The 27,399-nt window shown below is 48.1% G+C and overlaps 3 protein-coding genes across 6 annotated transcripts; 2 read left to right on the top strand and 1 right to left on the bottom strand.

The window, feature by feature from the left end:
• The first annotated feature begins 4,874 nt into the window (after positions 1 to 4,874).
• RPL7L1 (ribosomal protein L7 like 1) lies at positions 4,875 to 9,959 on the top strand. 3 transcript variants are annotated; one of them, XM_058733999.1, is made up of 7 exons: positions 4,875 to 5,102; positions 5,713 to 5,821; positions 6,504 to 6,667; positions 7,651 to 7,788; positions 8,582 to 8,691; positions 8,989 to 9,098; positions 9,535 to 9,959. In XM_058733999.1, the coding sequence occupies exons 1-6, from the start codon at positions 5,089 to 5,091 to the stop codon at positions 9,090 to 9,092; spliced, it is 639 nt and encodes a 212-aa protein (XP_058589982.1). In that variant the 5' UTR covers positions 4,875 to 5,088; the 3' UTR covers positions 9,093 to 9,098; positions 9,535 to 9,959. The 3 variants fall into 3 exon arrangements, with proteins under 3 accessions (XP_058589982.1, XP_058589981.1, XP_058589980.1); XM_058733998.1 differs by having other exon boundaries at positions 4,877 to 5,102; positions 6,507 to 6,667; positions 8,884 to 9,098; XM_058733997.1 differs by having other exon boundaries at positions 4,882 to 5,102; positions 8,884 to 9,098.
• A 2,479-nt stretch (positions 9,960 to 12,438) lies between these two features.
• Positions 12,439 to 13,061, bottom strand: C6H6orf226 (chromosome 6 C6orf226 homolog). Its single transcript, XM_058734000.1, has one exon. It carries the CDS (start codon positions 13,006 to 13,008, stop codon positions 12,769 to 12,771), a length of 240 nt encoding a protein of 79 aa, XP_058589983.1. The 5' UTR covers positions 13,009 to 13,061; the 3' UTR covers positions 12,439 to 12,768.
• Positions 13,062 to 21,124: 8,063 nt separating this feature from the next.
• On the top strand, positions 21,125 to 27,026 carry PTCRA (pre T cell antigen receptor alpha). Of its 2 annotated transcripts, XM_058733995.1 has the most exons (5): positions 21,127 to 21,291; positions 24,091 to 24,150; positions 24,565 to 24,885; positions 25,738 to 25,782; positions 26,430 to 27,026. In XM_058733995.1, the coding sequence occupies exons 1-5, from the start codon at positions 21,234 to 21,236 to the stop codon at positions 26,780 to 26,782; spliced, it is 837 nt and encodes a 278-aa protein (XP_058589978.1). In that variant the 5' UTR covers positions 21,127 to 21,233; the 3' UTR covers positions 26,783 to 27,026. The 2 variants fall into 2 exon arrangements, with proteins under 2 accessions (XP_058589979.1, XP_058589978.1); XM_058733996.1 differs by lacking the exon at positions 24,091 to 24,150 and having other exon boundaries at positions 21,125 to 21,291.
• Positions 27,027 to 27,399: the final 373 nt, after the last annotated feature.

Genomic DNA, 27,399 nt, shown 5'->3' on the forward strand with positions numbered 1-27,399 from the left:
CCCTCACAAGAGGGATGCTACCCAAATTGTTAGAGAAACTACCATAGGGTGAAATGTATTTCTGGGGTGAAGGTATAAGACTCCTTAAATTTTTCTTTGGGGCCTAGGATCCCTTATGGTTGAATTGTGCCCCACCCGCACTCCCACCCCCACCCCTAAAGCAGCAGTCAGAAAATCAAGATTCTGCAGTAATCCACATAGAAGCAGGACGTAGTAAGAATAATTACTGCTAGAATAATTGCATCACTGGATGGATCCCTTCATGTCTTTTACGCACTGTTGCTCTGATGCCAAGATTCTCTTGCTAAGGACAAATGTGTGCCCAACATGATGTTCTTTCCCCTCTTCAGACCATTTGCAATGGGAGTGTCCCATGAATGAAGAAGGAAGGATGATCTGGCTGCTTGGTTCGGATCAGACTCTGTTCCCCAGGGGCTTGCCCGGAGGAAAGACCAGGCATCTTCTCTAACGATGGTTAAAGCCCTCGGTCCTGTGTATGGGGGGCGGGGGGCTGTGTTCCAGGAAAGGGGCCAGTGGATTATTGGGGGCAAAAAGAAAAGGAAGAAAACAATCTGGGGGCACTGAAACAGATCGCTCAAACAACACTCTGGCTGTGCTGTCCTCAAGGGGCTAGGCCCTGGGTCCGGGCTCTGACTCTGCTTCAGCCTTGCCTCTATGCTCTCGGAGACAGAGTGAGGGCTCCTGGGTACCCAGCTGACGGTGGACAGCATTTGCCACCATACATTTTTTGAGCAGTTTACAGGCACCAGGCTAGATGGATAATTCAGGTATGACCTCTACTCTCAAAGAGCTCACAGTCTAGACAGGAAACAAGCACACAAATAATTGCATTACATTTGGGAAGTGACTGGAGTTCAGGAGAGAAGAAACCGGGGCTAAAATTCTTCCCGACCTACCACTTTGGTAAAGTTGCGGTCTGTATTCCAGTGCCCTGCTTCTTAGTTCATCCTTAGTTACATTTGAGAAAAAGGTGTGATACTTTGTGCGGGAATGAAGATAAAGGCATTTTGTAATTATAGGGTTAAATATTATGGAGAAATCAGGAGCATTGTCATAAGTATAAAGTGGATTCTGTAATATGAATCGTCTGTATCTATGTTGCTGCCCATGAAAGGCCATTATAAACCCTAATCCGCATTTCTCACAGGCATATGCTGGAGCCTAGCCTTTGAAAACACTTGCAAAGGCATGAAGATCCTCAGAAAAAATCACTTGTGTGAAGGTCTGAGAAAGCAGTACCACAGAGTGGGCAGAAAGTGCTTTGGGCAGCAGAATCTAGAAATGGGTTCTAGTACCTCGTCTAACACATAATTAGATCTCTTAGTGCAACTTTCAGCCTCAACTTCCTTGCCTATGAACTGGGCAGATTTGTCCTGGTCCTCTACTTCCTGAGGTGTAAAATGAGGTGTTACTGAAGAAGTATGGAAGGTGGGAGAAGCTAAGAGCCACTGTCCCTGAAATAATTCAGAAAAGGTTCGGTTTTTCTGTTTTGTTTTTGGTCTTACCCTCCTGCACACTATGTACTTCCTACTCTAGCTTGCCTGTGTCTATCCTGGACCCTCAAAGGCTGCTGGCCTTCACATGTTCTCTCCTTTTTCCTTCACACTTTTGCTTCCTTATGCTTGTTTTTCATCAGGATCAAAATCTGTTGGCCACGTTGTCTTCCCCAACTCCAAGCTCATCTGATCTCTTTCTCACCTGTGTCCTGGTAACCTCATGTCACTCTCTGAGGAAGCAACAAGGAAAGCTGGAAACGTAACAAAAGTCAACTTCCTGAAGTCTCATAACTGTCCCTCAACTGTCCAAATAATCCCAGAGTGCAGACAATACAAAAGTAACCTATTGTGGAATATGCTGGGAAAAGAACCCTGGAGTCAATTCAGAGAGCCAGCAAAGGTTTCCCCTGAAAGGACTTTTTTTTTTTTTTTTAAATGTTTATTTTTGAGAAAGAGTGAGATAGAGTGTGAGCGGAGGAGGGGCACAGAGAGAGGGAGACACAGAATCCGAAGCAGGCTCCAGGCTCGGAGCCGTCAGCACAGAGCCCAATGTGGGGCTCAAATTCACGAACCGTGAGATCATGACCTGAGCTGAAGTCGGACGCCCAACCCACTGAGCCACCCAGTCACCCACCCAGTCTCTTTTGAGAGAGAGTGAGAAAGGGCACGTGCAAGGGTAAAGGGCAGAGAGAAAAGAAGAGAGAAAATCCCAAGCAGGCTCTGCACTGACAGCGGGGCTGAATCCCACGAACCATGAAATCATGACCTGAGCTGAAATCAAGAGTTGGGTGCTTAACCAACTGAGCCGCCCAGGCACCCCAGGAAAGACAAAGATTGAAGAAAAGACTGAAGAACCATTAGGCTTGAGAAAGACAGGAACAAGGAAACTCCAGATCTTAGTAGGTGGAAATCCTTAAAGTCTTGCCCCAAACCTCCTATGTTTCTTCCATTATCACTCTGCTCAAGATTCAAAACCCAGAGTTTAGTGTCTCATGCCCCCTCCCACTAGGGAGATGGAAGGAGTTTAAAAGATCTTTCAGAGACACCCCTTCAACTTACGTATTGGGAGGACAAACATTTAGATTTGATACCCTACCCTACTCCACGATTGTACACGATGAAGTAGAGACCAGTCCACAAGAGAAATGGGATGCTGTTAGGAAATGGAAATGGTCATCAGCAGGTCAACAAAGAAGAAAAACACCATTAAGATTTCAGGACATGAAAACCTACCTCATTGCGTATAGTTGCATAGTCTTAATCATTCCCAAAAGGGGCCTATGACAACAGGCCATTCCCCATTCTCATTCGATATCCTCACTTTGAAATAAAGTCTTGTATCTTGCCTCACGCTGGGTCAATGCTCAGTAAACATGTATTCAGTTAGTGAATAATTTTGGATTGAGGAGGCCTCTATCACTTTTTCTCTGCATCTTGTGGAATGATGGCTTTGGCACTGAGAATAAGTACTCTCTTAGCGCCATCTGCTGGCTTCGGAAAACCTATCCTGAATTATGGCCTCCAAGTCTCTTTCAGCCACTGTTAATAGCCCTGAAATTTCCTTCTCTCCTACTACCCTCAGTACCAGAGGACCTACCTTTTATCTGTAGATAGATACAGTTACAAAATATTGACCTATTTTTGTTCTTTGATTACTATCTAATAAACGTTTTACACTTTGGTGACCCTTGTTTTTGCCTTTTTACAAAGTAAGACACGTGTGAAGTGCTAAGTTAGTGAGGAGTCTCACACCTGTCTTTGATTCCAAAGACTATGTTGTCCTTCGACATTTATTCATCAGGTAATGAGCTCTGTGTATGGCACTCTCTCTCTGGTTGGATTAGTTACAGAGCACGTACCAATATGATGCTTTGAGGTTAGCTAAAAAGCACCTGCAGGTGCCCACTATTGTGACAGGAGCTGTAGCAGATGGAGAAGTATGAGATAAATTCCCTGCCTTCAGAGCACCCAATCTAATTAGGGACACAATAAGCCAAACAGTACAGGATAAAGTCTGCGGTGATGCCTGTAAGTGCCAAGGGTCAAATAATGACGCTGGGATAAATATATATACTGTACTAAACATGTGGCAATGCCTGAAGACATTTTTGTTTGTCACATCTGGGGCAGAGGTGCTACTGGCATGGAGGGGGATGCTGCTAAACGTCCCACAAAGCCCGCCATGATAGAGAATGATCTGGCCCCAAAAGCCAGTAGTGCCGAGATTGAGAAACCTACGCTAGACCTTTAGGAACCGCCATGAGCAAGGCAGCCATGGTCCCTGCCCTCCTAGTATCATGAAGAAATGTTAAAAATATAATAACGGGATGAAGGAATTTAGAAAAAAGGAAAGAGACTAGAGTCTTGCTAAAGTGCAATCCATAGACCTGAAAGATGACATCACTTTGAAGCATGTTAAAAAAGTGAATATCCACTCCCCCCTCCCCCACAAACTGAATTTAAAATCTGCATTTTAGGGGCGCCTGGGTGGCTCAGTCTGTTAAGCATCAGACTTCGCTCTGTTCATGTTCTCAGGGTTTGTGGGTTTGAGCCCCAAGTCAGGCGCTGTGCTGACAGCTCAGAGCCTGGAGCCTGCTTCGGATTCTGTCTCCCTCTCTGTCTCTCTGTGCCCCCCCACCCCCGCCAAATAAACATTAAAAAAAATTTTTTTTTTAATCTGCATTTTAACAAGACCACCAGGTGACTACTATGCATATTAGTGCTGGAGGCACTGCACTAGAGGTTTCCAGAATACAGGACATCGATTATTTTTGTTTCATGAAGACCAGGAAAAAAGGAAGCAAATTCCAGATGGTGAGAGCTGTGCCAGGGAAGATTCTGACATGACAAAGAGGAATTTCTAGTTTTCGATCCAGCACTGATAACTAACCTAGTGTCTCCTGCTGCGTGTCCTACACTCAGACACTGTGCTAAGCGCTTTACATGGAACATTTCACATAATCCTCGCAACGCTATCGCGTAGGTCCACTTTATGGGTAAAGCAAACCACTGTACAGAGGGGTTAAATAATTTGCTCTGGGTCCTGCTGACGGAGCCAGGCTGACAGAACGGAAGCTGCACTCCTTACCATCCGAAATCGTCCACAAACACCTCCACCCACACGTGAGAATCAAAGTCACAGGGGCCCCAGCTCTCGCCATAAAGCAAAAAGCCTCTCCCGCCAGACGGTCTCCCTTCCCGCACACGCGCAGCCGAGGGGAAGCGGAAGGAGAGGCGCGCCCTCCACACCGGAAGTCGTAGGAAGTGGGAAGTGTTTATTTACAGCCCAGCCAACGGCATTAGCGTAAAGGAAGGGGGCGGGATTTCGAAGATGACACGGACTCTAGAGTGCTCGAAAGCAGTGCGAAGGAAGCTTTGTGTAATTTTCGGCAAGGAATCTGTGTTAGCGAGACCTCAGCGGTTCACTGCAGCTAACTGGCAGGACTACCCGTGTTATAAACCTTGAGCTAGAAGACACATCTCTATGGTCAAGTACACATAGAGCGGTCCTTTCTTTCCCACGTGGTGGGGCTGCGCATGAGCAGTAGCCGGTAGCCACAGCTTTGGAAACATGGCGGAGCAAGAGTGAGTGTTTGAGGTTTGAGTCTCTCCAGTGGGGTCTTGAGCATCCGGTGCCATCCACGGTGTTTATTCTTCAGTGGCGGAAAATAAGGATACTTGTGGACTGAAGGAAGAGAATAGAAAAGACTCCAGATTACAGAGAGTGGGGTGAAGAGCAAGGAGCCATAGGATTCGGCCTGCCGCTCAGGTGGAGGGAAGTCGCCGTCAAATTCGGGTTACTAACCTTGGGGGCAGGCTGGAGAGTGCTAGTCTTGGGTTCACCCAGCTTGACTTGAGTATTGCCCCTGCAGATAGGTCTGTACCCACCCCAGCCCCACGGAGTTTTACTAGGAGCATGTAGCTGTTAGTGTCTTTAAAAGGCTGTGACAGTAAAAGCTTCATGGAGGTAGAGGAGGACTAGTGGCCAAGGGGTTCATGACTTCTTACTGCTTAGAAAAGAGTGAATGTTAAGGGGTGCGTTTTGAGGACTGGCGTCAGACACCACAGTTTTCAGGGAAGTCTGTCTTTCGGAATTTGAAGAGAGTAATGTTGCTCGAAGCCCAAGAGATGGTTTAGAAGCTCATTGAAAATTTGTTCTTTAAACAATATCTCTGATTGCAATTTTCCGTATCAGGCAAAGAAAAAAGATTCCTTTGGTTCCAGAAAATCTCCTGAAAAAGAGGAAGGCGTATCAGGCCCTTAAAGCCACTCAAGCGAAGCAGGCACTTTTGGACAAGAAGGAGGTAATGATGGGGCACCAAGAGAAGGGAATTGGAATGTATTTGGTGAGTTATATCTAGCATGTGTTGAACTAGATTTGGTATGGACAGTCCCTTTCCCCGTCGATTCTATTACAGCAGGTATACAGTTCATGTCTTCATTTAACAAATATTTCTAATTTTCTGCGGATAAAATGTTTGAGTAGTTTGTTAAGGAAAAGTGGAGGAGACGTTGTACTATTTGGGTTCACACCAAGTGATTTGAAAAACCAAACATTCTCTTTACTTGGAAGAAAACTTTTTTTTTTTTGTAATGTGCCAAACAATTTTTGCTACTTGCTAAACGTTTTGAGAAGATACTTATTTTGGAGTCTGGAAGATGAAACAAGCTCATGCTTATTCTGTACTTTATGATCCTTAACACAGTGTTAGGGTCCATAAATGTTTGTTGGTAACGTTGGCTAATAGCATGTAAACTAACTTGTTTATTTATCAGAGACTTTTTTTTTTTTTTTTTGGTAGTTTCTGAGTTTTCAAAACTCCTTGGGTATCTCGTTTTTGCCTTATCTAGAATAGAAGATGTTTGTTTGCTTCTTTTTGTGGAACATAGTGGGAAATACACTCTATGGAGAGTGACCAATGAATTACTGTTGTGGAAGTAAAACTAGAGGCACAGAATGGTGATGGTGGTCTGCCTTTTCTGTAGCAGAAGAAAGGAAAAGAGGTCAAGTTTAAGCGACTGGAATGGTTCCTACATGATTCCTGGCGGCAGCAACGTGACAGGGTGCGCCTCAGACGACTAGAAGTGAAACCTCACGGTTTGGAAGTGCCGGATAAGCATTCCTTGGCCTTTGTTGTACGCATCCAAAGGTGAGGAACTTACCAGATTCCGTAGGCTGGGGCAAACTACTGGTTCAGCTTTAGGCCCCTTTCTAGGGAGATGAGATTTATAATAGGCTTTAAGCCACTAAGACAAGTTGTGCTAGGAACTTGGGGTTTTTCTCTTTAAGGTTAAGGAGACTGATCTGAGCAAATCCACATGAAAATATACCAAGTGCGATGAGGGTCAGCTGCTGCAAGGGCAGTACTGGTTGTGGACCCTCTAAAGCAGGAACTTGAAGCTGAGACCTGCAGACGTGGGACGAATTCACGAGTGTTGGGGAAGGCTTTCCAGGCATAGATGCAGAAAGTCCTGAACTGTGGGAATCAAGGCATCCTTCTAGGAACTTAACCAAGGTCAAGTGGATGGAGCGTATTCAGTGCTGGGGAGAGCTCATTAAGCTTTTTCCTCATTGAGGCGTACTTTACCCAGTCTGTCTGCATGTACAACTGCCTCTTCCTATTTCCCCTACCCAGTCATCCAAACCAGAAACCTGTGGGCTTTAAATATCTTTGAGCCCTCTTTATTAACCTCCCTACCATTTCCCATAATCTCTCCTGGACCATCGTATTAGCTAACTGGGTTTCCGTGCCTCTGGTATCATGGTTTCAGATCCATCTGATATGCTCTCCTCAGTGGTTGTCAATCAGAAAGTTGATTGTGTCCCTTGTACCTAAAATCTTTTCGTGCTTTTACTGCCCGCAGAGTCCAGCTTCCTTTGCTTAACATGCACAGCCCTCCACACTCAACTCATACACACCCGACATGAAATCAGGGCCCATTCTGTTCCTATAGCATTGCCCCACATCATGTGAGAATGACCTGTTTACATAGCTGCCACCTTCTGACCTCACCTGTGAGGCACAGTCTGTGTCTGGCTCTCTGGATGCCCTGTAGTGGCAGTCATTTCATAGGTCCTTGCCAGACTGACAAAAACTGAATAGAACCTGACTTCCTCTGTCATTCATTTCAGGATTAATGGGGTGAGTTCACTGGTGCAGAGGACCATTGCAAGGCTTCGCCTGAAGAAGATTTTCAGTGGTGTCTTTTTCAGAGTGACCCCCCAGACCATAAAAACGCTGCGTATAGTGGAACCGTATGTGGCCTGGGGGTGAGTAAGGTTTTTGTGTGTGTGAATTCATATTAGATTGTATGTGAGCCTGATGAGAACATTAGCATGCGAGTGTTATCCTCCAGGGCTCGTGTTGCTATGTTGAAGAAACATTTTGTGGTGACCACAGTTCCCAGAAATCAGCTGCCAGCCATAGAACTTTGGAACATGGGGCAGACAGAGCAGGAGGTGGTGCTGCTGCTGACGTGACAAGAAAAGTACCATGGCAGGGCTTGTTCGCTTGTAAGCTAAGGCTGAGTAAGATGGGTAGAAGAGAAGTTAATTCTTGGGAGTCTTGGGGCAGAGCTGGGGGCAGTACTTGTGTAAGAGTAGTGTGTTCTTTCATGGTCGCCTGGCAGGCTCAGTCAGAAGAGCGTGTGACTCTTGATCTTGGGGTCATGAGTTCGCATAGTCTTCTTTCAAACATTAAAACCCAGCAAGCGCTTGGATTTAACCATCTTGAGTAGAGGATTCTATAAGGCCAAAGTCCTGGATTATAAGCCAGTGTTTGTTTTATTTTTGCCTCGGAAAGTAATTTTTTTTTTTTTTTTTTTTTTTTTTTTTGCACAATCAACATTTCTATCCATAAATTGTAATTTTTAATTGCATAGGGCCACTGGTTTTTTCCTTGCTTGTGTGCTTGCAGGCATCCCAGCTGCAGCGTGATTGCACTTTTTGGTGGGGAGAAGGGGTAGCAGGAGAATCCCTCCTCAGCCAGGCTGCAGGACTGAGTGACCAGTGTGGGCAGTGTGCCAGGGGCTGATAAGGCTGTACTTTATTCTGCCTCACATAGATTTCCAAATCTGAAGTCTGTCCGGGAACTCATCTTGAAACGTGGACAAGCCAAGGTCAAGAATAAAACCATCCCTTTGACAGACAACACAGTGATTGAGGAGCATCTGGGTGAGTGTTGCATCTTAGGTGTCAGTTGGTCAGAAAGCAAGGATCTCTGGTGGTCTTGATGTGGGATTTAGGTACTGTTTTTCTTGGAGTCCCAAGAACCTACCAGAGTGCCCAGCTCTGAGCATATAACAGCCTCATAGTATATACTGGGGAAATGTTGAATAAAGGAATCTGTATCCTTATGTTTCCCAGGGAAGCACGGTGTTATTTGCTTGGAAGACCTCATTCATGAAATTGCCTTTCCGGGGAAGAATTTCCAGGCCATTTGTGACTTCTTACGTCCTTTCCATCTCTCAGTGGCCCGTCATGCTACCAAGAATAGAGTGGGCTTTCTCAAGGAGGTGGGCTTACCAGGCTATCGAGGCGAACGCATCAATCAGCTCATTCGGCAGCTGAATTAAACCCAGGTGAGGCAGGGCTGAAAACTGGCCTTGGGCTGATGTGATGGTCCATTCTTTGCCACTTAAAAATTCTTTTTGCATTTACCAGTATCTGAGAGTAACTTTGGCGTTTGAGTGGTAGAGGGCAGGGGGAGACTGGTATCTACAAGTCTAACAGATGGAAATATGCTTGAAACAGTGAATGCCTGGTTAGGACATGGGGCATTCCCATGTGTATTCCAACAATCAGAGGCTAGAAAATGTTGAGTAACAAAAAAAATCTTCTGTATTGCTGTGGTCATTTACCTGGCATTGGGGAGAGAATATTAACTAATTTCAGAAAGGATTTGAAGATACAAACCATCTATTTTGTGGAAGGTATCTTAATTTTTTGAAATTGCTTAATCTTAGGTGCCAACTGTCATTAAATTTCTATTAATGAAGTTATGTTTTTCTTCCTCAGAATATCTGAAAGCACAGCACATTGGAGGTGTGTTTTGTCTTTTGGAATTGTTATCAGTATCTTCAAAGAAGATATTTTCTGCTATACCTTCAGAAACTAGAGGAGGGGGAGTCAAGGAAAAGATGATGACGTTCCTGGCAGGCATGTCCCATCACAGCCCAGTTCCAAGAAAAAATTCCAGTGTGTTTTCCACGTTGACTACACTGTCACCCCTTAAGTCAGCAGAGGACTCATGCCATGGAAGAGAGAATCCTGCTACGTCACATCTTCCATTCTGGGGTTTGATGTTAGTAAATGAGTATCCAAGCATGAATACAAGACAGCAGTGGACCACGCTCAGGGCCATACTTGAACCTGGGGGTTCTTGGGGCTTTGTTTTGGAAGGAATTTAAAATATAGTTACAAAGAAGAGCACAAACACGGTTCTCAGTTGTCTCTGCTGTGAGTCTGTGTTCTGACTTTTCAGTGACCGCTTTGTGAGCTCTCAGACTTGGCTGGCCTGAAGTGTATCTGGTGGCTTCCTTACCATAGCCTGCGGTCGATTTAGTCCTTTTCTCTAGCTCAGGATTTTAACCTTTTCTTGGGTCTATGAGAAGGGAAGGACCCTTTTCCCAGGAAAATACGTACACTCAAATTATTGCTTGGAAATTTTTATGTTCATAGATTTCTCTTAGGGACCAAGCACCTTATGTGAGGAAGTCCTGCACTATCTGGATTGACCACCTGGGCCCTGACCTTGTTAGTCTCCTCTGGTCCCATGTCCTGTGGAAGACCAAAGCTTACCAAGATAGCTTTTTCCCTTGGAGCCAATTGGGTATTTCCTATTAGGATCACAGTGGTGGATCCCAGAGCCCTCTGTACCATCTGCCTCAGGGAAATGCTCCCCATTTATTTCTTTTTCAACGTTTTTTTATTTATTTTTGGGACAGAGAGAGACATAGCATGAACGGGGGAGGGGCAGAGAGAGAGGGAGACACAGAATCGGAAACAGGCTCCAGGCTCTGAGCCATCAGCCCAGAGCCCGACGCGGGGCTCGAACTCACGGACCGTGAGATTGTGACCTGGCTGAAGTCGGACGCTTAACCGACTGCGCCACCCAGGCGCCCCTCCCCATTTATTTCTGCTGGGCTTCAAGATGGGCTTTTCTTGGTTTGGCATGGATGAAATTAGTACTATTAGGTCTTTTAGGCCCCAGGCAGCCTTTATTGAACCCTCTCCTTGCATAGTCTAGACTCCAAAAGTATTGCTCTCTACCCTGCTGGTAACCATGTATAGACCACCACTAGGGCTCCTGGGGACATAGACCTAGAAAGGGAATCTGATCCTGCTTGTGTTTTATCATCAGTGCCCCCCTCCTAGGTGGGCCTTCCTCTGTTCCTGTCACATCATTGCCTCAATTGCCACGTGAGAAGTTGGTGAGTGTGCCAGGCATAGGTTAAGACTTGCAAACGTTTAACCACTGTGTCCCCTGGTCCCTTATGATCAGCTTTGCTGCACTTTTGGCTCATGGGGCCCTCAAACATAGCTGTGAGGTTGAGTTAGAACAATGCCTTAAAATGTGCCAGGTTATGAGGTAATTAATTAGGTTGGTTGGCTCAAGAGTTAACCTGCCAGGAATAGATGTTAGAGCTTACTCTTATATTTTAAAGCATTGTGAAATCAAATTACTTGAAGATGACGTATCAAAAGCCATGGGAAAAGAGCATTTGTGAATGTGGATGCCCAGGGTTTCTACTGCAGGTACGTTTTATAATAAATACAGGAAGGGGGCACCTGGGTGTCCTGATTTCTACTTAGGTCATGATTCCAGGGTCATGGGATTGAGCCCCACTTCAGGATCCACGCTGAGTGTGAAAACTGCTTAAGATTCTCCGTCTGCCCCTCTCCCATGCTCTCTACCCCACTCCCCTTTCTCTGGGAGGAAAAAAAAAAGCTAAATACAAGAAAAACATTTCCATTCTTGCCTGCAAAATGGAACTAAATGTAGCATGTGTGCCTCACACAGTTGTTCAAAAGGTTAAGCAAAATAACCATTAACTTGGAATTCTATGTATATAAATAAGTCATAAAAAATGTACTGCTGGGGTGCCTGGGTGGCTCAATTAACCATCCAACTTTGGCTCAGGTCACCATCTCACCCTTGGTGAGTTGGAGCCCTGCATCTGGGTCTGTGCTGACAGCTCAGAGCCCGGAGCCTGCTTTGGATTCTGTGTCTCCCTCTCTGCCCCTCTCCCGCTCGCACGCTGTCTCTCTCAAAAATAAACGTTCACCAAAAAATTAATGTACTGCTGTATCGTGCACTATGATCGACCATTCCCTGAACAAGTTGTGGAACTATCATTTCTGGGAAAAATTAGTCGTACAATTTGTAGATAGCGTATGCTAATTGTGAATTGTTCATGGCTGTCAACATACAAAACTATCAACATACACCATATATATGTTCTAGGTGTAGGGAAAACAAAAACCTTAGTTTCAGTAAGCAAGAGTAGGGGCAGTAAGCCACGTGGCCCGCCTACTTAGAGACTTCAGAAAGTAGTTGTAGGAGCTCTCCCTCTGTTCTAAGCTTCTATCGTGACCCAATTGGTTCCCAGAACCAAAGGTTCTAGTTTTTTGTTGACTGGCTTTTCTTTTAACGCTTTACGATTTTGTTGGTCTAATGTATCTTTGAAGTCATTCCAGGGCCAAGTTTAATCATTAAACCTTTTATTAGCTGCTGACCTGGAGAATGGCTAAGAATTAGCTGAACCGGGAGATAAACACTGACGTTTTCCTACATTACTAACGAAATTGTTCTCAGTGGGTCAGACCCCCGTTAGTGTGTCCTCAGTAGCATTTTAAAAATGAAGGCACATCTATACATCGCAGAGAGTAAAAAAGTATGAGATCTGTTTCAATCATCTGTAAGGGCCGAAACCGGATTTTTAAAATGAGGATCTTGGTCCAGAAATACTCGGATACAAGACAACTCCAATGACTCTCCCAGGAGGCTTAAGTTCAGCTGAGACAGGTCGGGGGCGAATGCATAAAAGATAAATAACCGTGGCCAGCATCCAAGGTCCGAATTTATGCAGGACAGAGTCACGCTCTCCAGGTCTAAAAGGCAAAGGACTACGAGCCTCAGGAACCCACTACGTGCCATCAGGAAGGCGCAGTCGTTGACTCCGCCGAGCCGGGCCCCTCCAGGCGTTCTTCTACCCGGACCCGAGGTCGACGGGATCTGGGTTCCTGGGGCTACGGCGGCAGCGCGGGGGCCTCAGCCGACCCCGAGGCCTCCCAGGGCTTGGGCCTCCGCGGGAGCCGGGGCGCCGTGGGTTCGCCGTGGGTCGCCGTGATGCAGCGCCTCTCCAGGCCCGGGAGCTCCCGACCCTCCTGGACCAGCTGCAGGAGCTGCGCCAGGGTCACTGAGGCGGGGACCGACTCCGCGGGCGGCGGGCCCGGGTCAGGGCAGACCCGACCGCTGTGCTGCGCCATGCCGGGGCGCAAGCCTGACACGCGTGCGGGCAAGCACTTCCGGGTGAGGTGGGTGCAACCACCGTCGGAGGAAATGTAGAGGAGCTCGCAGACCATACCAAGCCGGCCCAGAAAGGGGGGAGCACTTGAGAATTGCGACCTGCTTCGCGCAGAAACGCTTCGCGCACGCGCGCGCGCGCACACACACACACACACACACACACACACACCCTTAGCCCACAACGTGCAATGCTTTAGAAGGAATTTGAAGGCTTGCACAGAATGGGCCGTGCATGTAGACACGCTGATGCGGACAAAAAGACCCAATTTGGCACACATGCATAGGAAGGTGCACATACCTGTTTCCTTTTTTTTTTTTCCTTTTTTTTTTTTTTTTTTAAGTAAGCTCTTGGGGCTCGAGATCAAATGTCACATGGTCCTCCGACTGAGCCCGCTGGACGCTGGAGTTCAAACTTATTTTCACACATGCGCAGAAATGCGCACCTACACCTGTAGAGACCTGTGGCAAGGGGGATCTTCTCCACACCGGACTCCGCAGCTCCAGACAGAAAATAGCTGTGGACAGATTTCCAGTGACCTCAGGAGAACTGGGAACAAGTGACAGCACTAGAAAGTCTTGACACTCTCTCCCCATTTCCTACCAAGACTCTATTCCTGGTGTTCCCAGAGGGGATGAGAAAAGATGAAGGCAGGTCAGGTGTACTACAGTCCCTCTGGCTGCTCAGAAAGTTAGTACCAACAATTCTCAGGTTTGTAAGTTTATCGAAAGCTAGCCTGATCTGGCAAACACTGTCTTCATCATGTAATCAAAGTCTAACTACTAATAGAACAAGCTGGCGCCATGTATCTCCTGATGTGATGCACTGAGAAGGACACTATGGGTGTAGGAATAATACATCTCTTCTGTAGTATTCCTGCCCAAAAGTTCACCCTGAATCTAATCTTGAAGAAATGAGCAAAGCAAAGTGAGAGACATTCTGCAAATGACTGCCTGGATGCTTTATAAATGGCAACATCATAAATGTCTCTGTGATGCCCACAAAGATGGTTATTAATATTCTAACTAGGTGGGTGGCTATCCTGACTCTCTTCTGTGGCCCCTCCAGGTCCTCTCTCCACCCTTGTCCACCCAGCTTCCAGCACACTGACATCTACAGACATTGCAATAGGCTTTGGGGTTTGGCCAATGTCGGGGGGGGGGGGGTGAGCAGGAGAAGAAAGAAGGAGATGGAGGCCAGGGTATTTATTCCTCAGTTTCTCTCCCTCCAGGATTCCCACTGGCTGCAGGATCCTGATTTCTGGTTTTGGGGCCCTGCCATTGCTCTCCTCACCTCTTCAGGCCTGTTACCAGTTCCAGGCACGGCATTATCACTTGGGATTTCCCTTCACCTTTCCACCCTCTATAAATAGTCCCTTTATTAAATTCTCCTCAAATTATCCAATACATGTGAGTCCTCTGTTTCCTGTCCACACTCACCAACAAAGGAATTGGCTCCAGGAACAGCCTCAGATAGAATACTGAGATTGGACTGATCATAAATTCAGAGCACAGGGGAAGCCTCTTTGCAGCGGGGGAAGAACACCCAGATGATTCACTGCATGCACAGGTGTCACCATTACTCAAATTATCCTTGGGCAGGGGTGGGGGGTGGCAGGGGTGAAGTGGATAATACTGCATTGTTGAGGGAGGGAGATGGCAGAAGAAATAGCTGTGGCTCTTCTTCACTATGGTGTGGCTTCGTGTGGCTTCTCATGGCCACGGGGAGAAAACTGGAAATTATCAATGTCTGACAGGAAATGCGAGTGTGGAATCAGGACACCTTGATGGCACCTTGGAGGGGTCCCTCATCCCCTATAGGCAAAATGAGCCCACATGGCTGAGGATGGGCACCGGGATGTCATTGTAGGGGTTGCCAAGTTGTGGTGCTAATTAACTGCTCAGCCCTCTAGGGCAGCATAAGAATATGCTAACATAAGGGCACCGAGGGACTCTGAGATGAAATGGGGACATTTGGGCAGACATTGGCTTCCGTCTCCCCAGACATCAGCTTCAGGACTCTCCCCACCTCCAGTCTTCCCTGGCCCTTGTCAAATCAGGTCCCAGAGCAGCCTGGGCAGAGAAGCACAAGGCCCACGCTGAGAGGAGGACGCCCAGACAGAAGGAATTACAGACCTTGCTAAACTGTCTTGGCAGGAGCCACAGCAATATGTGTGGGAATGGGTTCTAAGGGAAATAGACCCAGGAGGGTGGAATGTCAGGTTCAGTTTGCCCAAACTCAAGTCCATGGATGCTCATCCAGGATTTGGGATTTAATGTGTTGGCTCAAGCACCTGGGAGAGGCATAAATAGTCTATGAGGTTGGTTAATTAAAGCCTGGATTTAATGGTAGCCTATAGTTAGTAAACTTGAAATGCCAGAATTTCCCTGGCATAATGTAAAGGAAAGAATCCAAAATCTCAGAGAGGTGTGCATGCCAGATTGGATTTATTATGTGCAACCTGCTTAGCCACCCCTCAACCCATATTTTAAGGGGGTCTGGAAAACACCTCTTTGCCAAAGCATTAAGAAATTCATTGGTGAGGGGTGCCTGCCTGGCTCAGTCAGTAGAGCGTGCAACTCTTGATGTCGGAGTCAAGAATTTGAGCACTGTGTTGGGCACAAAGTTTACTCGGAAAAAAGAAAGAAGAGAAAGAAAGAAAGAAAGAAAGAAAGAAAGAAAGAAAGAAAGAAAGAAAGAAAGAAAGAAAGGAAAGGAAAGGAAGGAAGGGAAGAGGGAGATAAATGCATTGGTGAGAGTCACCCACATCCTTGACTTGCTCTAATGGCTGTCCTCTGTAGGCTGGAGATGCTAGTGGGGGATGCTGGATGAATCAGTAGAACTGGATTCCGTGATCTCAGTGGAAACAATGGTATCCTGGTAGCGTAAAGGCCAGGTGGCAATGTTTAACAGCCAAAGGAAAGGTAGCCATAATACCCCACATTAAGACATGGGAAAGAATGGTCATCCCGTTGGACACAATGACAGTCCTGTGGACCCTCTTTCCCCAGGCACGTTAGGCCTTGTTCAGTGGACTCATGGTGGCAGGGATGGAAGCTATGCTTTGGTTCAGTAACAGTCTTCCCTTCTCTGAGGCTAATCCGGCTGTGACCAGTGCTGAATGCCCATCCTACTTACAGCCCCATGCTGAGTCCCTGACTGGGTGCCATTCTCACCTGTTTATAGGCTGATTTGACTGGGCCCTCCTAGCATGGAAGGGCTGTGCTTTATCCTCATGAGAACAGACACATATTTCAGGTATGAATTCACCTCCTCTGCCTACAGTCTTCTGTCAGCACCACTATTCTGTCAGCATCAGGTATTCTGATGGACAGAATACCTTACCCATCACCATGGCATTCCACACAAAATCGCCTCCAACCAGGGCTCACATTTCATTGCCAAGGAAATGTATAAATGAGCTCACTCCCAAGGAATTCACTGATCTTACCGTGTGCCCCATGACCTCAAAGCAGCAGGCAAGAGAGAATGGTGGATTGGCCCGCTGAAGGCTCATTTGGAGCATAGCTGCGAAACCACACTTTGCAAGGTGCAGGGGCTATCCTACTCGATGCAGTGTTTCCTTAAACCATAACCATACATGGTCATATATAACCAAGAGGTAGGGGTAGTCAGAGCCTCCTCACTATTACACCTAAAGTCTATAACCTACCAGGAGAATTTTTGCTTCCCATTCCAATAATGGAATGGACTCAGAGGGCGTGGTGATCCTAGAACCCCAGAGAGAAACACTTCCCACCATACGGCAATCATAGAACTGATGACTTGAAAGCTGAGATGGCCCTGGCCATTTTGGTTTCTCCTGCTACTGATCCAATAGGCAGAGAAAGGCGCCTCTGTAATGTCTCAGTTGGTGAAGCCCAATTACTAGAGAAAATTAGGTTGCTACTGCATAATAGAGATGGGGCTAGATCTGGAGCCCAGGGGAGTCACTGAGGTGTCTCTTAATAATCCTCCCAGGGCGCCTGGGTGGCTTAGTCGGTTGAGCGCCTGACTTCGGCTCGGGTCATGATCTCACGGTTCATGTGTTCGAGCCCCGCATCTGGCTCTGTGCTGACAGCTCGGGGCCTGGAACCTGCTTCGGATTCTGTGTCTCCCTCTCCCTCTGGCCCTTCCTCTCTCTCTCTCTGTCTCTCAAAAATAAATAAACATTAAAAAAAATTTTTTTTAATTAACATCATAACTGAAACATTTCCCCGTGTCATTACAACCTCTTCGGAAAGAATCAAGACTTAGCTCAAGTATCTTCTAAATCATTTTTCCTAAGGCTCACATCGGCTCCAGAAAGGATGATCTCCCTCTCCCGGGACCCCACACACACACGCGCACACACCAGTCGTGACATCTGTTACACTCCCAAGTCCCTTGTCTGTTTATGAGCCTGTCTCCTTCCTTGACTGGTGGGAGTAGCTCTTTTTGTCTTATCCCCAGCCCCAATTCCTGGCATAAAACAGACACCAAGAAATGGTTTGCAATACGAGGATATTCTGAGGCCTGCATAGTATTTCATCCTAGAGAGCCACTCTGGTTTATTTAGCTCCTTCCTTGTTATTGAACTTTCAGGTGATTTTTATTTTGTATTATACCTATCACTGTAGGACTTTTTATTTGATCAATGAAACAGGTGCCCCTGTCAGTATTAACTGGAAGACACTTCTACTTGCTACTTCAGCACACACACATCCTGATCTGGCCCTCTGATTGCAGTCTTCTAATTGGATATGTCAGATTTACAATCGGTAACCGCTTGGTTAATAGCGGCGGTCTTTCTCTAATAAGCACTGCTGCTTTTCCTTCATTTTCTTTTTCATATCCTATGTGGCTCATCCCAGTTTAGAAGGGTCCTTGGTTTTCTATGTGTGTAAATGAAAAAAAGGGGAGAGAGGGAGAGATCATCTGCTGTGCCAGGCACTCAGATGGGTACTCCTATCCGACAACCTTGTATGAAGAGCCCTGGAGAGACTCCTGTGAACACATCCCTAGAGTGAAATCCCAGCTCCACCACTTGCTGCTAGGGGATCCTCGGAACTTCATTTTTCAGAGTCGCAGTTTCCCCAGCTGGAAACAGGGATGAGAACACCTGATGGGGTGATTGTGGGGATTTAAGGAGAGGTCTGTGAATAGGACCTGGCTCTTAGTAGCAGGTCAGCAAATGGCCAAGTTTAATCCCAAGTGAGGAGCTCAAAGAAGGATTTCTCTCAGAGGAGCTCTGAGATCCAACGCCAGCATGTCAGGACATCCTCACAGTCCTGGGCAAGGGCATCTTTAGGACCCGCAAGACTGTGCCCGCAGAGGGAGATTCTTGGCGCTTCTGGAAGGAGGGTACCTATGTGACAGCGGGCAAGGAAAGCTTGCAGTGCTTTGGGGATGAGACCTGTAACCTGGAGCTGGGAGTGGGCCGGTGGGAGGGTAGCTGAGCAGCAGGAGATGGTTCCAGCCGGCAGCCGGCAAGGTAGGCGGCTGGCACAAGGGGTCTTCTGCCTCCCCGTTCCTGGGAAGGTCTTAAAACCCTAAAGAGGCCAGAGGGCTCCTTCCCCATCTGTAATGTGGTAACGGAGCCCGGGCCAGCACCTCCCCAGGCTGGAAGGCAGGAGAGTCGTTAGGGACACCTGCCTCCTCCCCGCCCTCGCCCCCTCCCCCTCCCAGCGGGAGCCCGCGCAGACCTTGGGCACCTGGGCGCGGGCTGCGCCTGGGAACAATTGGCGCCCCTGGCCTCCAGGCCTCCCTGAGGGAAGGGGGCGGGACGTCGGAGGGTGCAATAGAACTAATTAAAGCAACCATCCCGACGGAAATGGGGTGAGGCTGGCACCAGAATAAAGAATCCTGAGAACCGAGAAGAAATAAACCCTCCAACATAAAAGATATTAACATAGAGAATGTCTCGCAAGTAATAGGGATAATCGATATCCTGGGATAGTAATCGATATCCTCGCAAGTAATCGATATCCTGGGATAATCGATTAGCGCTGGGGGGGGGGGGGCATGAAATTTAGATGCATGTCTTCTATCATACACCGAAATTAATTCCTGATAGAGTTAAATGGTGATGGGGGATTGGGGATTAAACTACACACGCACAAAAAGACAGTAGAAGGGAGAATGTATCCGTTCTGTAGAAGGGCGAGGACTTTCTAGGCTTAAAAGGGATGAGGAAGGCGTCTGGGTGGCTGAGTGGGTTGGGTTGAGCGGGGAACCCTTGATTTGCGTTCAGGTCATGATCTCATGGTTTGTGGGATACAGCCCCATGTCCACATCGCAATGATAGCGGGGAGCCTTTTTGGGATTCTCTCTCTCTCTCTCTCTCTCTCTGTTCCTCCCTGCTAGTGCTCTCACTCTCTCTCTCAAAATACGTAAATAAACATTAAAAAAAAAACAAAAAAAACCAACCGTGAGATAAATCCCACTAGGAAAGACAGATGTGTTGGGGGCGTCTGGATGGCTCAGCCAGTTAAGCCTCTGACTTCCGCTCAGGTCATGATCTCACAGTTCATGAGATCCAGCCTCGAGTTGGGTTCCTGTGTGGACCTTGCTTGGATTCTCTCCCTCTGGCACTCTGCCCCTCCCCCATCTCTCTGCCCCTTCTCCCCCGTCTCTCTTGTGCGTGCATGCTCTCCCTCAAAAATAAATAAAAAATAAAACTTAAAAAAAAAAAAAAAAAAGCTGCTGCATAATATTCACTAATGCAGGTACACCAAACATTAATTCATTTGGCCCTTCCCCTAGCGTTGAACAATTACACTGTTTCCAATTTCTCTTGCTTTTTACATATACTACTACTTCAAAGAAAATTTTTGTGCATAAATCTTTGTCTTATAATGACTGACTCATTATTTCATTAGGGTATATACCTAGATGTGAAGTTTCAGGGTCAAAATGACAGCTATAGCTAAAATTTAGTAGAGTCACTGAAAATGACATTTATGAAGAGGGTTTTTTGTTTTGTTTGTTTTTTTAAGATTTCATTTTAAATAATCTCTACACCCAACCTGGGCTTGAATTTACAGCCCGGAGATCAAGGAGATGAAGAGTCACTGCTCTACTGACTGGGCCAGTCAGGTGCTCCAAAAGAGTTTCTTCTTCTTTTTTAATGTTTATTTATTGTTGAGAGAGAGACAGAGCACAAGTTGGGGAGGGGCAGAGAGAGAGACAGAATCTGAAGCAGGCTCCAGGCTCTGAGCTGTCAGCACAGAGACTGACATGGGACCAGAACCCATGAACCCTGAGGTCATGATCTGAGCAGAAGTTGGATGCTTAACAGACTGAGCCACCCAGGTGCCCCTAAAGAGTTTATTCTTAGATTCGATGAGTGGTGCCTGGGTGGCTCAGTCGGTTGGACAGCCGACTATGGCTCAGGTCATGATCTCACGGTCTGTGAGTTTGAGCCCTGCGTCTGGCTGTGTGCTGACAGCTTGGACCCTGAGGCCTGCTTGGGGTTCTGGGTCTTCCTCTCTCTCTGTACCTCCCCCACTTGCACTCTCTCTCTCTCTCTCTCTCTCAAACATTAAAAAAAAAAAATTTTTTTTTAAGGTAGTAGATGTAACAGGCAGGGAATATTCATGAAATCTCTGAAATTTCCCCTCAATATCATTGTGAATCTGAAACTGTTCTAAAAACTAAATTCTATTTTTAAACGTGGCGGGGTGGGATGTTGTAACAACACTGAAATAAGTGTATTGGGCTTTTTGGCTACAGTGAGGTCAGCCATCAGGAAACCGTCCAAGCCCCGGCTCTGCCACCTGCCAGCTGTGTGACCTTGAGCAGGTCACTCAACCTCTCTGAGCCTCAGCTGCCTTACCTGTGAAATGGAACTTATAGTGGTTGGCTGGACAGAATGAAGTGTTGAATGCAAGGCCTTGAATACAGCCTGGTGCTCTGCATCCTGTAGATGGCAGGGCCAGTGAGTGGGAAAAGACTTTGCAGACCGTGAGGTGCTCTTCAGATGGGAGGGAGTAGGCTGTGGGAGAGGCACCTTGAGTTCCCTGGCGCCTGAGAGGGGATTGGGTTTGGGGGCCAGGGTGGCGGTGGGAGGGGCCCTCACTGGGGAAACGGCTCCGTGGTGGAGCAGCTGAGGTGCAGCTGGGCCTGTGGCCTGGGAGGCAGTCTTGCGGGCACCTCCTCCCGCAGCCCACAGTCTGCAGCTGAGTCCTGCCTCTTCTCAGGTGGGCCATGGCCAGGACTTGGCTGCCGCTTCTCCTGGCCCTCGGGTGTCCAGCCCTGCCCATAGGTGAGCCCCCTCCCTGCATCCCTCTCTGGGCCCCATTAGTTTGCCCAAGCCCACTCCCTAGCTCCTGACCTCCTTGGGTGTGGGTCGGATGTGGGGAGGCAGGACAGACCTATGTGGGGTCCCTGGGAAGGGTCTCACCATAAGCCCACCACTCCCTTCCCCACAGTATTCACCTTCCAGCTACCTCTCTCTGGGGCTCCAACTCCTGTTCCCTGGAGTCCACAGTGTTGGTAGTAGGGCAGTCACTTCTTGGAGGTAGATAATAAGAACAAGCTGGATGGGCATCCAGGGAGGGTGGGGATGGGGTAGCCAGGGCTGGGACATGGGCGGCATTGTGAGATCCTCTCCTGTCCTTCCTGTCCTGGACTCCTGCCCTCAACAGTACCCTATACCAAAAGGACTCAGAATGCCTCAGGTTCATCCCTGCTCCCCCTTCTTCGTGAGTTCTCAGGAGAGGTCCCAAGGCCCCAGTGACTTCCCAAGGGTATTACCCTCAGTTCCTCAAAGATCAAGAATGGAGCCAAAGGACTTCTGTTTAGAGGAGAGAATTCTGGGGCGCCTGGGAGGCTCATTTGGTTAAGCGTCCAACTCTTGATTTTGGCTCAGATCATGATCTCACGGTTCATGCATTGGAGACCTGAGTCAGGCTCCATGTTGACAGTGCAGAGCCTGCTTGGGATTCTCTCTCTCCCTCTCTCTCTGCCCCTCCTCTCTAAACAAACAAACAAACAAACAAACTTAGGGGGTAGAATCCCAGCTTCATCTAGAAGTATGTGCATGTTTACATGTTATGTGGTGGGGAAAGGCCTTGATCTCTGAGTCAGGGCATCTTTTTTTTTTTTAATTTTTTAAAAAGTTTTATTTATTTACTTTGAGAGAGAGCATGCGCTAGCAGGCAGGGGAGGGGCAGAGAGAGGAAGACAGAGACAATCCCAAACAGGCTCCACAACATCAGCAAGGAGCCTGATGCTGGGCTCAATCTCAGGAACCGTGAGATTATGACCTGAGCTGAAATCAAGGGTCAGACACTTACCCAACCAAGCCACCCAGGTGCCCCCGCATCTTCTTGATCTAAAGCTGGCTTCTAGTATTTTCATAAGCTGTCTCTTGCTAGGGAGATTAACCATATCCATGTGAAGCAGGGAGAGCCCATGGCAAAAGGTCTGGGAAGGAAGCAGCCAGGCTGAGGAGGAGCAATCCCGGGCAGCTTCATGGAGGAGGCACATGCTAAACTCAACCTGGGGAGTGTCTCTATCTGTACAACTGGACAGGCTCAGGAGCTCACTTTCGGCTTTCTCTGTTCCTTTTGTTTGCCATGCCTTATTAATATTAGTATTGATAAAATAATACTAATACTTTTCTGCCAAGGTGTTTGACATTCATGACCTTTATTCTTCACAACAATTTTACTGGGCTGGTGTTTTTAAGCTTATTATATTGGTGCAGCATTCAAGACTCAGTAAATTAAGTGGACCAGCCAAGAGTCAAACCAACTCTGTCTGAGGCCATGTCCCAGGCTTGATCCACTGTGCCATGTAGCAAAATCTTAGTCACCCTTCCAAGTGGGGCAGGTCTATGGGAGCAGGAGTCAAAGAGACCTGAGTTCCAATCCTGAGTAGGCTACTTACCTTCCACATGCTTCCAGATCAGTTCTTTGACCTTCAAGAAGCCTTCCCTGAGCACCCCCTACTCTGACCTCCCCACAAGATTCTCTGGTGTCTTTTCCTGTGCCCTGGGGAATTTCTTTAGCTTGGCTGCATTTAACTCATGGGGTAAATTTGTGGGTTTTAACGTTTGAGATTTTATTTATATGAAAAGATATCCAACTATTCAACAATAACATTTTGGTCATTATATATATTGTCACCTTCACTGAAAAGTATAAGATTGTAGAAAATCAAGACTATCCCAGAAAATATAGGACAGATGTTTGCAGTACCCATGTGACTCTTTTTTTTTTTTTGAGAGAAAAAAAAAAAAAACCTTGCACGAGCAAGTGGGGGAGGGGCAGAGGGAAAGATAGAGAGAGAGAGAGAGAGAGAGAGAGAGAGAGAGAGAGAGTATCTTAAGCAGACTCCATAGTCTGTGTGGAGTCCGACTCGGGGCTCAATCCTATGACCTTGGGATCATGACCTGAGCCAAAATCAAGAGTTGGATGCTTAAACCAACTGAGCCACCCAGGCACCCCTATTTTTGATTTTTTAACTATGAAATAATACATACACTTGAAATAGGTGAATTGTATAATACATAAATTATGTCTGAACAAAGCTCTTTAAAAAATATTATAGGGGCACCTGGCTGGCTGCGTTGGTAGAGCATGCGACTCTTGGTCTCAGGGTTGTGAGTTTGAGTCCCACCCCACGTTGTATGTAGAGATTACTTAAAAATAAAATCTTTCTAAAAAATACAACAGACTGTAGCGCCAGGGTGGCTCAGTCAGTTAAGTGTCCAACTTCAGCTTAAGGTCATGATCTCATGGTTTGTGAGTTCGAGCCCCGCATCGGGCTCTGTGCTGACAGCTCAGAGCCTGGAGCCTGGTTAGGATTCTGTGTCTCCCTCTCTCTCCACCCTTCCCCTGCTCATGCTGCCTGTCTGTCTCTCTCTCTCAAAAATAAATAAACATTAAAAATATTTTTAATACTACAGACCTACAGAAAAGAACAGAGAATAGGGCAACAAACACCTCTGCATATTCCACTGAGATTAACAAATAGTTAAAATTTTGCCATATTTGAATCAGATAAAAGAAACAAAAAGTTACAGATACATTCGGAGCCCTCTTTGATCTCATTCCAGATCTTATTTCCTTCCCTTCCTCCCCAGCGGTAACCACTCTCCTGAGGCTGGCACAACAAGGTATTATAAGAATGTGTTTATGCACCTGCTATCTTTCCCATAGGAAAGGTTCCTTGAGGGCAGGGACAACGTCTTCACCAGTGTTTTATCCCCAGTTCCTGGCACAGAGTATGCCAGATATTGGGTGAGGGATATGATGGATATGATGGGTGAGGGAAGGATGGATACCTGGATGCATGGATGCGTGGACAGATCTACAGATGGACGGTAGAAGAGGTATAGGAAAGACGGATGATGGGGAAAACATGGATGAATCGATGGGTAGATGCAAGAAGAGAGGGATGGATGAGTGGGTGGAAAGATAGATGGATGGTGGAAGCAAACCCAGATGGAAGGACAGAAGTCTATTCTGAGGTGCTGGCCTGGGAGGGCACAGACAGATCAAGCCCCCCACAGGTGCATGCTCTCTTACAGGTGTGGGCGGCACACCCTTCCCGTCTCTGGCCCCACCAATCACGCTGCTGGTGAATGGGAAGCAGCAGACGCTGGTGGTCTGCCTGGTCCTCGATGTTGCACCCCCTGGCCTTGAGAGCCCCATCTGGTTCTCAGCTGGCAATGGCAGCTCGCTGGACGCCTTCACCTACGGCCCTTCCCCAGAGGCTGACGGCACCTGGACTAGCTTGGCCCAGCTCTCCCTCCCCTCTGAGGAGCTGGCAGCCTGGGAAAACTTGGTTTGCCACACTGGGCCCGGGGCCGGCGACCACAGCCAGAGCACACGGCCCCTCCAGCTGTCAGGTAGGGACGGCGTCTGGGCCCCTGTGGATGCTCCCTGCCGCTCCCCTACACACCCTGGAAACAGGATATGGTGGGAGACAGGGCAGGCTCTGGGCCATGGGGGCATGGAGGGTGTCCACATGCCAACCATCTGAATGAGGTGACGATGGGTAGGATCAGAGCAGGGTGACCTCAGGGCCCTGAGTCCTGGACTTGCAACTCCTTCAAATATCCAGGCTTCAAATATCTCCTTCAAATCCAGGCTCTGATGCATGACTTCCAAGAGGTAGTACCTCCTCCCTTCTATTACCTAGGGTTAATATCTGTATTGCCCTATATATGACGCCCTACCTATAAGGACCAAGCAATAATTAAATAACAAAATGTTTTCATCTACTTATTGTTTACCCTGCAACAGGCACTGTTACAAACACTTTACATTTATAAACTAGGTCATATTATTTTCCCAATATTACAGGCACAGAGAAGCTAAGTGATATGTCCAAAGCCAGCTATTATTTTTACTAGATGACTTACTTCCTCTTTTTGGATTATGGCAGTTTTGTCATCTTCCAAACGGGAATGTGGACTAAAGGTCCCGCCTTTCAAAGAAGGGTGCTAAGAAAATCAATTTCTTGTCTGAAAGTGCTGAGGCACCTCAGCCTCCCCTGGGCACAGAACAGTCGACCGTGGGGAGTGAGAGAGATCTGGGCCCCTGAGAGGAGTCGTAGCAAATGGGCCCCAGGTTCCTACTGCTGGTTCATTTGTCCAACATGCCGTGAATGGCTGCCCTGTGCCAGGCTGGGAGCATAGTGCTTGGGTGGAGGGCAGAGCCCATCCCCAAAGACTCATTCTCTTCTCCTTGACTGGCAGGAGAGACTTCCTCAGCCAGAACCTGCCTCTGGGAGCCTCTCAGGGGTGAGTACTGGGGATCTTGGGCTCTGTTAGGGTCTGGCCTGATGGTTCCACTCTGCTGGGGCGGGGGGTTGGTGGTGTTCCCTGAAGAGGCTGCCTTGCTGGGTTGGGGCACTGGCAAGCCTGGGCTTGAGTCTACCCGTGGGTAAATGCGAGTGGGTCCTCTGACCCCAGAGTACTCCCTGGACACCAGTTGGAAGGTGTAGGTGAGAGTTAACGGGAGGCTCCTTAAAGCTCTCCTTGGGCAGCCCAGATGGATGGTGTCAGCGTCAGAGCCTTGGGAGACTGGGTGATAGACAGTCCCACCACCCAACAGGCAGAGAGAGTCATGAGTCAGGTTCTACTTCCTCACCACATAGAGCATTTGGAGCTGGTTATTTGCCTCTGCATCAGACGCTAATTGCTGCCTGGCCTACATCCCCCTGGTTTGGGGGGAATAAGATAAAATGAAGGCTGGGAAGGTGTGCGTTATTATTACCAGTTAGAGCTCAGGTCAGACACCAGGGAGGACTTGCCCTGGCTTTGGGGAACGGCGGGGAGGAGGAACGGCAAGGGCAGAGGACAAGGCCCCTCTTCCCCAGAGAACGCCCTCCTGCGAGTGGGGCTGACGCTGGCCTCCAGGTCCCTAACTGCTTTTCTCTCTCCTGCAGGGACGCGGGGCCAGGCGCTGCGGCTGGGGGCGCTGCGACTGCTGCTTTTCAAGCTGCTGCTGTTTGACGTGCTCCTGACCTGCAGCCGCCTCCGTGCCCTGCCCTCCACGCTGGGGGACCCCGGGCTCCCCTCGCCCCCCAGGGGCCCCCTGGAGCCCCGCCGTCTCCCGCAGCCTCCGCCCGCAGCAGAGCCTTCAGCTCCAGCCACCTGGATTCGCCGCAGTGCTGGGGGTACGGCAGGCCCGGGGCTCACCCTGTCGCTGCAGCCCCGCCTTCTCGGCTGGGAGTCCAGGAGCCCGGTGTGGGAGGAGGGGACGCTCCCTACCCACCGAGCCTGGGCCTGGTGCTCGTGAGTCACCCTGAATTCCTGCCTCAAGCCTTGCAATCTTTGTGTGTGACCTGCCTCCTATTGCAGATGGAAATTTCCGGCGCTGGGGTTTGTCTCCCGCCTCGGATTGAGGGCCTTCTGAGGGAGAAGGCTGTATCTCTCCCATCAGACCGGGAGCCGCTTGAGGGCGGGGGATCCACAGGTACAGGGACCCTTGAGGTGCAGAGAACTGAGAACAATTAAAGGGGAACTTAAATGACACAAACAAATGAAACATATTTTAATTCACGTCTGCCCTGGGAGGAGGGGATTTGGCAGATTTTTAAGAAGCAGAAATCTGGGAGGGCTCCCTTGAGGAAGAGGGCTTCCTGAGGGTAAGACTCTGGGAACTGTAGAGTGATGCCAGGGTTTGGGGAAGATGCTGTCCTACCTCTGTCTCCTTCTCCGCAGGCAGGCATGGGGTGAGGCTCCCTCTCTGTCTCCCCATCCTGACCCAGCCTTTGCAAGAGGTCAGGACGAGGAGCCCAGGAAGCCAGGAAGGTGGGGTGCTGGGCCTGATGTGAAGTTTTGTACAGACTTGACAGAAATGAACAGGGCCAGGATCCCAGGGTAACAGGATCATATACAATGCCAAGAGCATGG

This window comes from Neofelis nebulosa, chromosome 6 (assembly GCF_028018385.1).
Source record: "Neofelis nebulosa isolate mNeoNeb1 chromosome 6, mNeoNeb1.pri, whole genome shotgun sequence".
Lineage (NCBI taxonomy): Eukaryota > Metazoa > Chordata > Mammalia > Carnivora > Felidae > Neofelis > Neofelis nebulosa.